Genomic DNA, 13,263 nt, shown 5'->3' with positions numbered 1-13,263 from the left:
AAGAAGACTCCTGGCCGGCGTAAGACCATACTTACCTGGACGGGGTCGACGGGTGATCAAGAAGATCCGTGGCTTAGGGCAGTGGTCTCCATTGCACTTGGGAGGTACTCTGCTCTACCATCTCCCCAAAGCGGGAGACTGGACGTCATAATTTGTGTTAGAGGGATTACGCGTTCGCGCGGCCCCTGCCCGAACCAAACATCAAATCTATGTCGTCGTTTATAATGCATATCCATTTCGAATCTTTATAGTCTCTCAATGGTAAGTCAACTCTGGCCCTTGGATTTGTACGGCGCCAGTCCTTCCTCGACTCCAGGAAGTGTTTGTGCTTCGTCTCGCAGCAGGAGGTGTCGGTAAGGAATGCGGCGAAGTCGGTGTCTTTGTACAGCTTCGGATGGTCTTTGTCGACGAGCTCTGGCGACAGGCGGACCACTCTGTCGAAGGAGACGCTGTGGAGGGACGCCATCGACAGCCGCGACTTGGATGTGTTGACGAGTGCACGGTGCAGGACTATCTTGTACCTCCGGTTGCTATATATCTGAACACATGAAGCTAGTTGACCTAAACGAGACTGCGATAGGAACTTGTCAAGCATCGGTATTGATTACATACCTCCAGGTGATCGCCGACGTTGACGATGACGGAGTTGGGGAGAGGCTCGACGGTGATCCACTCGCCCCTGTGCAGCACCTGCAGGCCCTAGAGCTCGTCCTGGAGGACGAAGGTGAGGAAGCCATAGTCGGAATGGGGTGGCATCCCGAGGGTGAGATCGGTCTCAGTGCACGCCGGGTAGCAGTTGATCGCCATTAGTTGCGATCCATCGTCGAACTCTTTTAGGATTGCAGGATCCGCACCGAGGCTCTCGGGGACGGCCGCCATGAGGACCAAGAACAAGGACTTGATGTGCTTGGCATATGAGACCACTGCATCCCTGTCATTGACTGCGTCAGATTAAGAAGCAGGTATGCAATCCCTCTCGTTGGCACCTTGATGAGAAAGCAAAGTGACGCAGAATGTAAATAAAATAAAAAATTACTATTAAAAAAGATGGTAGTAAACTGACTGACAAAGAAGAATGAGAAAAATTAAGTGGAGAAAATTTTTACAATATCTGAAGATATTATTTTTTTGATAATTTTATAGACTTAGATAGATCTTTTTTTATACTAGTTCTATATCTTAAAAATTAACTAACTAACAATGTGAGATTATTAAAAAAAATATAAAATATAAAAATTAATAATATGAGATTAAAAAATGATAAGTGATAACTTTAGACTCTTTTGAGAATAGTTTTCTTCTGTTTGTTCTGCATTAATTCATTCCATTTGAGAAAAACTCATCATCGAGTTTACGTTTGGATATAATGGATTCTCACTTAGAAAGTAATCATATAAGTCTCGAAGGTTTTTGAGATTCCTAGGGACCATATAACAATCACATAGATATAACAATCACATAGATATTGTTATTGATTTTTTTAAGACTTTATAGGGACCATACTTCTTCGGCTTTGATTTTTTATAAATACTTAGGAGAAATCTCTCTTTCCGTAAGTATACCATAATCATATATCCTTTTTTGAACACATTTTCTCTCATATGCTTATCAACTACTTCCTTGTACTAAACATTAGTAGCTTAAACTTTTCTTTTTTCAAACCGTCAGTGATAAGAGCAACAATACTGTTAAAGTTTCTAATTACAAAGTAGTAAGACTATGAAAGCTCTTTACATATGTGACAATGGGTAGGCCACTCTTGAATGATATGAATCTTTTCTTTATCTATATAAATCCTATCAACACTCACAATGAACACTAAGAAAATTAGTTAATTTGTCAGGAAGTCACACTTCTTCAAATTGATATATAACTTATTATCTTGAAAAATAGTTAAGACTTGTCCTAAGTGGTCCATATGTTCTTCTCTATGTCCGTAGGTTAAAATGTCATCAAAGTAGACTACTATAAATTTTTCGATGAATGATTAAGCACATGATTCATAAGTCTCATGAATATACTCAATGTATTGGACAACCCAAATGACATAACTAACTATTCATATAAGCCTTCTCTTGTCTTGAATGTAGTCTTCCATTCGTCTCTAGGCATTATACAGATTTAATGATATCTATTGCGGAGATCAATCTTTAAGAATATCTTAGAGCCTTGTAGTTAATCTAACATATCTTCTAGTCAAGGCATGGGAAAGCGATACCTAACCGTGATTTTGTTGATGACCTCGCTATTTACGCACATCTTTCAGCTTTCATCTTTTTTGGGTGTCAGCAAAGCTAGGATAACACATGGGCTCATAATTTCTCAAATATGTTTCTTTCGTATTCCTTTTTGGGTCCATCCGATAAGGTAAATTTGGTAGACTTACTTCTATAAAGTCAAATCAATTTAGTGTTGAACATCTCTCATGGATAAAAGTCCATCTAGTAACTCTTTAGGGGTGATATCTTTGAATTCTTTCGATATCAATCTTAACTCTTTTATAATCTTTACGACTCTTATTCCTTTGTAATAAGAAACATACTTTTGTTTCTTAGTATTAGCAATGAATTTCTTCAATAAATTGAAAATCGATAAGAAAGACTTCCCCTCCACTTTAGAAGTATTAGATTCATCTAACTTTTTATTAGTTGAACGAATGATAATCTTTTTCTCGTTCTACTAGAATACATAAATATTCTTTCTTTCAAGATGAGTTATATTTAGATCATACTACTATGGCCTTCTAAGTAGTACATGGCATATATCTATATCAACTACTTCATATATAACTTACTCCTTTTAGCTTTTCCTAATCGAGAGAGTAACTCTACAAATCTTAATTACAATGCTTGTATGGTGTTAGATAAGCTTTTATTTATAATTTTCAACACCTTACCCTTGATTTAGATATAATATTTTTATAAATTCCATTGTCTATGATCAATGTACAAATTTTTTTTTATTAACACTATATCGAGAATGAAATATTTTCTTACGTCGATATGGATCTTCTTGCTTTGATATGAGTAATAATCTTTTTACAACATATACAACGTGTTCCCCTTCTCTGATATTTGTGCCATGTTTTGTAGGTTGCATTGATTTATTCATAACTTGCTTCTCTTTGTTAAGAATATGTCATGTTGTCAAAGTAGAAAATTGCCAGGTAGCAATTGGAGGTCGAGTCAATAATATCTCAACCTTTAATGTCATATTATGAGCTTCATCTACTATCTATATTAGACTTAAAAACATTTTATTTTTAATAATAAATTTCAGTCCTACCTTGTTATCTGTTGGTGTTGATATGTAATATTTGGTTGAAAGATATAAGAATTTATCAGCATACTCAATTATAGATAAGTGCCTTGGATATAGTTTTGATATCGTTGGAATAGTAGTTATTCTTTAGGGTAATAATCTTCCTTTAAAAAATTACTTCATTTTTTAGAATTGTTCAAATAATGTATCTCACCAAATTAGATACCAACTAAAATAGAACAAAAATAAAATAATAAATTATTATTAGAAAGGATTCTAGTAAAATGACCTTATAAAAGAGAACACGATAAATCAACTCCATGAAAGAAATCTTTATAATACTTAGAGAGGTGTTTATTTATACTAATCGTAGATCTTGAAAATTAGCTAACTAATAATATGAGATTATTGAAAAAAATATAAAACATAAAAATTAATAATATGATATAAAAAAAAGATAAATGATAACGAATAATTTTCTATTTGTTCCGTATTACAAAGGGGTGTGGGGGCTATGACCTCAAGTCCATGGGAGAAGTAGGCCACCATGGAAGAACACTGTCGAGGGGATGGCAGCTGAGCTGCAAGAAATCCCTCCAACAAAACACGCGATCCTTCGTCTGGTTGAAGCTCGTCCCGTACGTCACTGGCCCCCTTACGTCGGTCTTCATATACTTCGCTCTCTCCTCGAAACGAAGCTCGAAGAATCTCTTCCCCACGTCGATCATTCTCCTAGTGACTTCACCGGCAATGCTGTGGTTCACCGTCTGCATGCAGTGGTTCACCACCACAAACTATTCACGTATAGCTGCAAATTAAAAGGTCATTACCTGAAAGAAGCCATACTCCTTGCAAGTTCGGTCTAACGTCGCGAGAACTTCGGTGCGATCGGGCGAAAGCAGCTGACCGACATCGATGACAGGAAGCTTCAGACTTGGCTTACGAGCTGCCGGGGTGAGTTGAGGCCGGTCGGGGAGGGGCAAGACGTACTTGCTGGGAACCTTTGTAATGCCATTGTCACAGAGGTGCCTCACCCGCTTCATGTAATTGGTCTCGCATCTCGCCTCCCCTCTTGCCTTGAACCGCCATGTCCATTTGTGTTTCCTTTGTATTGATGGTGTTGAGAGTGGTGGACTTGTTTGGTATATAAGGGAGAGGAGGAGAAAGGAATGGAGGTCAACCACAGAGGAACGAAGACAACTGTTAGAAATGCGGCTTTTGGGGACAGCACAAACAAATACAAGTCACCTACACATTTGACTCGTGGATTTGTCCTGCGCTGGATAGTGATAGAACTTAAGTCTTCACAACGTACAAACATCGAGGAACAGGAGATAAAAAGAAGAGATTGCTTTGGGGGAAATCCTGCAAGAAACAACAGTAAGCCTGTTCTTCTAAGGTTGCAGTGGGAGGATCATCCACCTTTGTTATCACACTTCCAGTGTAAGTTCTTGACATGCCAAGACTTGCATGCAATGTTAGAGTTTGACCTGTTCTTTGTAGTAAGAGCTTTATTTTGAGTAATGTCACAAACAACCAACCAACCAACCACTGGAGGAGACAAAGGAAGGAAGACAACACATTATGACTTTGCTAAACTAGTATATATATATATATATATATGTGTGTGTGTGTGTGTGTGTGTGTGTGTGTGTGTGTGTGTGTTTTGAATGAAAGATTTGCATTCTAATGGGATGTGAAGGATTCATGAAAGAAGTAGGAAGGAGTTGACCTTTTAGAGGACCATACAACACTGTCGTCATGCTTTGAATTGACCACATCCATATCCCATTATTCAAATTAATGGCTATCAATCTACATGAGCCTTCTAAACTGGCCTTTTGGCATTAAATGGAGCCAACCCATGCTGATGCTTTCTTCTTCCATGACCAGAGACAATGCATTATTTTAACATTCTTTTCATAGTAGGATCAGAAATGTTAGTGGCTGTGAGCCAGCAAGGCTGTGTGAGAGTAGGATCATTATTTCCTTATAAAAGATTGCACTAGATGTTTATTTGGCAAAGCCCGTTATCTTAGTATACGTTCATTTGTCTTATAAGTTTGGAATAAAAATATATATGAAGAAATTACTTTATATATGGCTGATTTTATCGAGGAAATATTCCTTTTATGTGTTATGCTATTATGAATTACTTAGTTGATTTTGACTGCAACTTCATGTGTCTCTACAGATTGACCATAGATTATTATTCTTAGTAACTCTTGTTCTAACATAAAATTTTGACATGATAGTATCATACATACACACACTAGAGGTATAATTTTTTTGTTGGGGCATATATGATATTTAATATGACTTGGATGTCACTATCTAATTTAATACGATTATTTGAGAATTATATATATATATTATATTTTTCACGAAAAATATAACAAACATAGAGACTCATAATTTTTTAAGAAAGAAGTGAGATGCGTTTAATATTAGAAAACTATTTTTCTAATTTTGATATCTATTTCCAATTCAATTTTACATGGAAATGCAAAAGGAATGTTCACATTTAATGGTAACAACAAGTTAGCACTCGATGATTAGTGTTTTAATTTAAATTAAATTAGAGTTCTTCAGGTCAAACTCATATTTCAATTGATTTAAGATTAAATATTCTTGATTAGTGGTTAAGATTAAAAAATATATAATGAGTCCAACATCCTGTATAGTTAGTCATTAGCATAAAGCCAACCTAGTATTAAATATAATAAAATACTAAACATAATAAACGACTAATAAGAAATGATTGAGTATAGATAGAACAAAAGATAAGTGATATCACAAAGCCATCAACTAAGTCTCATATACATATGAGATTTGACTTTGGGTTTGAAGACTTCAACTCGAGTTGGCTGATTATACGTAGTCCCATAATACGAGCGAGAGAAAAATTGATTTGACCTGAAAAATCTTAGTGATATTTTACTATTAATTGGGATATAAGAATTGTGAGCTAATGCTTCGTACCTAATAAGAATAATGATTGAATTATTTTATGTCATAACAAATGATATCTGATGTAACGAGAGTTTGAGTAGAAAATAATTAGGTAGAAGATATTACAATTTATTCTCTCATGCACAATGTTAGATTTTGATTTTGATAATAATTATATTTATTTTACGATAATATTAAAATATTTAAAATAATTAATAGATGTATTGTCACTAATTTGAGTGTTCGAATTCAATAAATAATTATTTTATCTGATTAAATTATAATAAATAATATGAGAGTCGATATAACTATATCGATAGATTAAGTAGAAATTATCTATTTATTTATAGGGCTAGAAGGAATGTTACAACTTAGCCTCGTATGCACAATAGATTTTGCCGCTAATTATATTTTTTTGATAACATGTACTATCATTAACTTCAACTAATTATGAGGATAATGATAGCACTATAATTAACAAGTTTGGATCGATTAATCCATCGGGGTCGGATCTAATTGATGGATTCCTCCGTCCCTAATTTTGCCTTCTCAAAGCTTGAGCCGATGAATCGGACGGTGAAAGGTGATGGAAAAGGGTATTAATTGATTTTGAATTCGAGTCAAACGTGGGTCGAGTGACAGATGACTGAATACGGTATTGGTTCAACTCGGTGACCGGAGACTGGGGATGTCCGTTGGATCCACCGGGATCACAACAACGGACGGAGGAGATACGCCACAACCGAAGAGATGGAGAGTTTAGATGAGACGACTAAGTACACAAACAATACTTGATTACCCCGCAAACACGAGACCTACCATCCGCGGGCCCCATCCAACACTGGTTCGCTAAGGGTGGGTCCCAAGTCCCATCGACGACCACGGTACCCGTTTCCACCCACCATTATATCGTAAGATCGGCCAATACTCTTATTTCCCACATTTATCTTATATATATATATATATATATATGTATATATATATTATCCTTCGCGTCACGAGAGGGTTCCCCTCAATTTCTCTGAGCGGCTTCTGATCTCCCTCGATGAAGAGCAGATCAACCCTGGTGTTCGATTCTCCTCTGGTACCGAAGAGCAGCCGGCGACCGAGAACACGTAAAGCCCGCAGGAGTCCTCTCCAAGGTTCACCCGCCTTTCTCCCCCTTTCTTTTCCCTTGGTTCTCCACTTCCATGATGTCAATTCCAGTTCTTCTCATCGCATGTCATGGATTCTCCTTGATATTTTGTTCGGATTATTCGAAAGGTACTAGTTTTAAGCTGGAGTTTGATGGATTTTGAAAGCTTGGTATGGCTTTGACAGATTTTGGAGGAGCATGATCTCTTGGATTATTTGTTAATTATATGAAAAAAGTGTAAATTAATCTATACGATTATTATCTGAACTCGCTATTTTGAACAGAAAATGCCAATCAAATAGACTCCAATTTTTTTTTTTTTTTTCAGAGGATACAAGTTCTATTAGTGCAGGAAATACAGTGTGATGCTTCATTTCGATGTTATAGCTTGGACTTTGGAGTGGTAATGTGATGTTGCATAAGTTTATTGGAAGTCTTTTAAGTGGTTTCCATTACAATTTAGATCTAAATGTTTGTAGGTTAGAAGAGCTTTGATATATACCCCACCTGGTCGCCTAAATTTTGGGTTAAGATGATCTTTTGACATGTTGTCGGTGTCGTATGGCATCAAGTTATGTTTCTTTGACAAAGTATTGGTATTCCAAATGTTCTTACAGTTCCTCTTTTTCTCATGAACAACATACTTGCTCGTACCTTTGTTTAACAGCCATTGCATGAATCTAGAGTAGTGTCTTTATCATTCCTAATAATTAGCTACAGGCCATTCGGCTAAGTCAACTAAGCGCTAATGCCTTCATTTCTTCTTTGTTGTTTCATGAAGTGTTATTCATCTCTTACCTTTGTTTAATAGCCATGGCATGAGTCTAGGGTGGTTACTGCAGTATTGCCTGATTATTAGGTATCAGGTTCGAGTTTGTGTAAGAGCATCTTGTAATGGAAAAAAATTAATTTTGAAAAAAAGAGTTGCTTTTTCTTTTGTTGTTTTTCAAAATACTTTATTTCCTGATTTGTTAGTATGTAACTGTACATTTATTTTAGCATTCTTTTATTGACCTGTCTACTCTATTTTTTGCTGGAAAAACATTGATCAACCATCTACGGGTTGCTTATATGTCAAAGAGATAACCAAAAGTCAGAATTTAGTTTTTCTTGTCTTTTATGCATTTTTTATTCATGAATATTTGTAACTTAAGTGCCCTAAAGCTCTATAAGGTGTTGTGTCTTTCTTTTGCTTGGTAAGTCAGCTGTTGTATCATCTTATAATTTTAGAAGAACCTTGGAAGAAAAAATATATTAACTTTGTATTTTGATTGACAGGTTCTTTATCTGAATTATTAAACAGCAAGGATGGTTCTGCCAGTGGCATGACAGATATTAGCCTTGAAGCCAGCATTGGACCTCTCTCTATTGATAATGAAAAAATACCCAACGTATTGAAATGTAGCATTTCATGGGATGGAAAAGATAGAGAGACAATTTTGGAGTCTGTAGAAGTACCAGTACTTGAAGTTGAATCAGTTGATCAAATTTCTTTAATGGATACCTGCAAAACTGTTTTTGCACGTCAAGCATGGTAAACTTTTGTTTATAATATGACAGTGTAATTCTTCTGATTGAATACCTTCTTAACTTATTGCCAGTTCTTTCTCCTTCTAGTTGCTTCTCATCTATCAGATATAGGGGTAAGATCTTAAATTTTTTTTCTTTTTAAAGAATTATAATGACTAATAGGCCCTGGATGTGTAAAAATGAGTTCTTTTACACTTCTTATTTCATATATTTTTCTTGACATGTATGATTTTGTCATTGATCAAGATTTTTCAGAGTTTTTTATTTTTTCATAGCTTAATAATATTTTGGCTCTAACGATGTTCAAGTTAATGTGTGATTTTTTTTAAAATGCTTGTTTACTCCAATTTAATAAGATGGTGTACCGTTGCTTTTACTGTTTAGCATATTTGTAATCTAAAGTTTCCTCTTTGATGCAGTAAAAATGGATTGAATTCAAATGATCGTGTTTTAACCCACTCGTTAGCAGGACCGGCACCATTTACTGTAGATGGATCTTTGTGCCCAACTGGGAGGAATGGAGATTCTTGGTTAGCTCCAGGAAGTACCGTATGGGCTAAAACTGCATATCATGACTGGTGGCCTGCAGAGGTTCTGATATGTTTACTGTTTATTTTGATGGACTCTGATTCATTCCTCTTTTTCCTGCTTTTGTTTCTTTTCTATAGTCAAGCCTCAGTAATATTCTTAACTACTTTCTTAAATGCAAATACTTAGGTCATGGATGAGAGATCTCTTGAGTGTACTAAAAACAATCATATTGGACATATTCTAGTGCAGCTTTATGGGAGCAAGGAACAGTAAGTACAGTATTACCAGGTGTAGGTAGTTCAAGTTCAAAACAATTTGCTTTGGAATTGTCTTAATGATTGCTAAACTTTGAATCTGCTTATCTTCTCTCTCTCTCTCTCTCTCTCTCTCTCTCTCTCTTTTCAGTGCTTGGCTAGAACCAGCTAGAGATCTGTCAGAATTTGATTATGTGAGTACTTATTCTTCACAAATACTTTCTTAAATACCGCTTTGTAGTTCATCTCAGTATCTCACACTATCACAAAATTTACCTTCTGCTTTAACATATACATCCATCTATAAGAGGATGTGATTTTGGATCTTCAATAGCTTTAGCCTAGTTGATAATGGTCTATATCAAGTTTTCTTGATAATCGTCCATATCAAGCTTTCCAATTTTGCATGCAGGTGAGAACCACTATTTTTGAGTTATCCTCAATGCAAAGTTTGGAAATGAGGCCTTATTTGACATGTTCATGATGAAAATTGATCATGTTACTGTTAAATACTATGAGATGTTCCTGTGATATTAATGCTAAATCCTAGTCTTGTGTAGATAAACTTTTGATAGTTTTCCTCATTGATATTTGCACCAAAAATGTTTATATGATGCTTACATGGTGCATCATTGTTGCTGCAGATGTTCACTGTTTGACATGCATATCACTGATAAGTTATTCAATCTAAATCAGGTAGAGAGATGAAGATATTTTATCCTCAAAATGAGATTTAATCATTTTTCATGCTGCATGCAGACGGGCTAGCTAAATGTAGACATGAAATTGAATGCTTTATAAGGGACCAATTGACTCCAGTTTTCTTCCATAACCCAAAATAAATAATGAAGTAGTCCACCTGGAAAGCTGATAACATCAAAACTGAATGGCGCTTCCATGTATAGTACTCTAAAACTGATATATGATCATTTAACTGATTTTAGCTGGCAAATGAAGCAGTGATTTAAAAAGGCACTTGGGCGCTCGGGCGAGGTGAGGCCAGGCCGGAGCGCCTCGCTTCACTTCCAGGTGGCGTGCTTCAAAGAGGCGTCGCCTGGGTGCTCGCCCGAGCCCAGGCGCTGGCTTCGGGCGAGCGCTTGGGTTAAACCAGGCGACCGAACCAGGATTTTAGGTCTGGTTCGGTCTCCGGTGGTTAGTTGGTTCAATCGAACCAACTAAAACCGATATCAGCTGTCGTTGCCCAACCCTAACCCTGCTCGTTGCCGTTGTCGCTCCCGCTGCTCGCCGTTGTCGCTGCTCGCTACCGCTGCCGTTGCCTCCTTACACTCCCGCTCCCATTGCCGCTGCTGCTACCGCTTCCTCTTTTCTCAATCAGCACCCCCTTACACTCCTCTTCTTTCTCCTTCTGTATACTGTTAACAGTATACAATATATTGTTAACAGTATATTAATAATAGTATTTATATTTATTAGATTAATAATATATTATTTTGATTTTAATACGGTTAATTTTCTTAATTTAATAGCATATTTTTATTTAAAATTTTAAATAATTATATTTATTAATTATATTATATATTTTTATATTTTAGCGCTTCGTTTCGCTCGGGCGAGCGCCTAGCGCCTCGGGCGTTTTTGGACCTTAGCGCCTTTTGGCGCCTAGCGCTTTTTAAATCACTGAAATGAAGTAATGAACCAAACAAAATCAAGATAACAAACTGCACTGACAAGTTCAGTTTGGTTTTCATTCCTTATTCTGTGGTTCTAGTTACAATCAGTTTGGGAAGCGGAAAACCAAACTTGGATCTTTTCCATTTGGAATTTAAGAGAACTGTCAAAACCAACAAGCCTGCTATGATATAATCATATTGATCTGTATATGTATAGATTTATATTTTATGCTTATATGCTAATGTTTGTATAAACATGACATTTTTTAGCACTAGCAACATGACCAACCTAAGCCAAATAGGTGGTTTAACTTCACCTATTTTTCCTTGGTCTAGTTCAGTTCAGTTTTAAAATTCTGCAACCAAACAGATTTGGTTTTAGAGTTCCTCTAATCCTAAGTAGACTGAATATATATACCAAACAGGTGTAAGCATACTAAGTTTCTGTTATCTGTTCCATTTTTGGGCTTAGAATGGTTGGTCTTTTTTCAGCCTCAACTTTTTTTATCCCACATTTCTTTATAGACAAATTGCAACTTTTGATATTCTTATATCTAGCATAGTTTCTCCTACTCAAGTTTTTATGCTCATTGGATTATGCACTGTTATCTAAATTAATCTTCATTCTGTTCAGTGCTATGAAGAAAGAAGCAGGAATCCCTTGCAAGCATTTCAAGATGCTCTTAAGCAGGTTAAGATTTATCCTTGTAGCATCTTCTCTTATTTGGATATTTGATCCCATCCTGGTACAAGTTTGATTCTATCAATTATTCAGGCCTTGTGCAAACATGTGCACACAAGCCCCAGAACACTGCTAGAAAGATGTTTAGACAACCCGAAAAGTTCTTATCAACATGACAAACTTGGTATATTCTTTTTCCCTGTTCTTATTCATTCATTCATCAAAGGACTAGTTCTGAAATCTCATATTTTCCGTGTCATCATCTGATCCATTTGCAAATAATCTGTTAGGTACATGGCAAACTTCAAGTAACACAAGTAATAACTCTGCCGATGAAGGGAGGAGCCTAAGGAAAAGAAAAATGAAGGTCCATTTTGATGTAAGCTGGAATCCTAATAATTATTTTTGGCTCATGAAATTGTCTTAGTGCAAAGCATGTCCTTCATGCTTTCTTGTTGAGACATTGAAGAAATGTTTAGCATTTATGTCAAAATTTCGTTCCTTTTTCTTCAGGAGTTAACATGTGCAGAAAATCCAAAGAGAAGAAATCGACGTCTTCGAATAATGCGGTACCTTGGACTCATGGCTCCTGTTGGATCTCCCTTCTCTCTTCAACATTGAGATGCTTGATAACTAGCTTGTCCATTGATTTCTTTTTGTTCCTGTTTCAAGTAATGCTTGGTCTGGTCATCTTTACCACGTAATATGACGCGGCAAATATCTGTTAATAGGCAGAGGTCCTTTTGAGGTCCATCGCCTGTTGTGAGGCTTGTAGTGAGATTGATGCATTACTTGATCTTTGATATTTTGATACCGAATTATGTATCTATAGCTCAAATGTTAGACATTTAGTTAGATCATGAAGAGAAATAAATGATGGTCACTACTTGGATATTGATTAGTCATCAGCTTGAGCAATCTTTGATCTGTGATGACATATTGGTGGATGTCGATCTCTCTTGAAATCTTATTGATCGCCGCAACAAGTAATTCTAGAAATCAGCATTGGGCACGATCTTAAATCGGCTTCCTCCCATTTGGCTCTTTCTACATCTTATGCTAATGTGAATAGTCTATTCTACGAGATAGTGGAAGTAATTACTTATCGAGGCATGTTATCAATGTTTTTTAAATTTTATTATTATTCTGTAAAAAATTCATGAGGATAATTTTTTTTCATGTATATATATATAGAAGGAAAGAAGTATGCTCTTTGGTTGGTCACTTGCGCAAAATTAATGTGGATTGTCAATTGGTTACCTGATATGTATGCACCGTTCTACTCAG

The 13,263-nt window shown here is 36.0% G+C and overlaps 1 protein-coding gene, 1 non-coding gene and 1 pseudogene across 2 annotated transcripts; 2 read left to right on the top strand and 1 right to left on the bottom strand.

The window, feature by feature from the left end:
* Positions 1-27: 27 nt before the first annotated feature.
* LOC135672697 (U1 spliceosomal RNA) lies at positions 28-189 on the top strand. The gene has a single exon (XR_010513056.1). It is a non-coding gene; the product is annotated as a U1 spliceosomal RNA (small nuclear RNA).
* Positions 167-7,118, bottom strand: LOC135672010 (probable 2-oxoglutarate-dependent dioxygenase SLC1; annotated as a pseudogene).
* Positions 7,119-7,212: 94 nt separating this feature from the next.
* Positions 7,213-12,881, top strand: LOC103980594 (uncharacterized). The gene is made up of 9 exons (XM_009397031.3): positions 7,213-7,355; positions 8,627-8,882; positions 9,298-9,469; positions 9,596-9,678; positions 9,815-9,857; positions 11,929-11,985; positions 12,070-12,160; positions 12,267-12,355; positions 12,490-12,881. Exons 1-9 carry the CDS (start codon positions 7,259-7,261, stop codon positions 12,595-12,597), a joined length of 996 nt encoding a protein of 331 aa, XP_009395306.2. The 5' UTR covers positions 7,213-7,258; the 3' UTR covers positions 12,598-12,881.
* The last annotated feature ends 382 nt before the right edge of the window (positions 12,882-13,263 follow it).

The sequence above is a fragment of the Musa acuminata genome, chromosome BXJ1-4, assembly GCF_036884655.1.
Source record: "Musa acuminata AAA Group cultivar baxijiao chromosome BXJ1-4, Cavendish_Baxijiao_AAA, whole genome shotgun sequence".
In the NCBI taxonomy this organism is placed as follows: domain Eukaryota; kingdom Viridiplantae; phylum Streptophyta; class Magnoliopsida; order Zingiberales; family Musaceae; genus Musa; species Musa acuminata.
The sequence above is the reverse complement of the archived record's forward strand: the minus strand, read 5'-3'. Positions and strand labels throughout refer to the sequence as shown.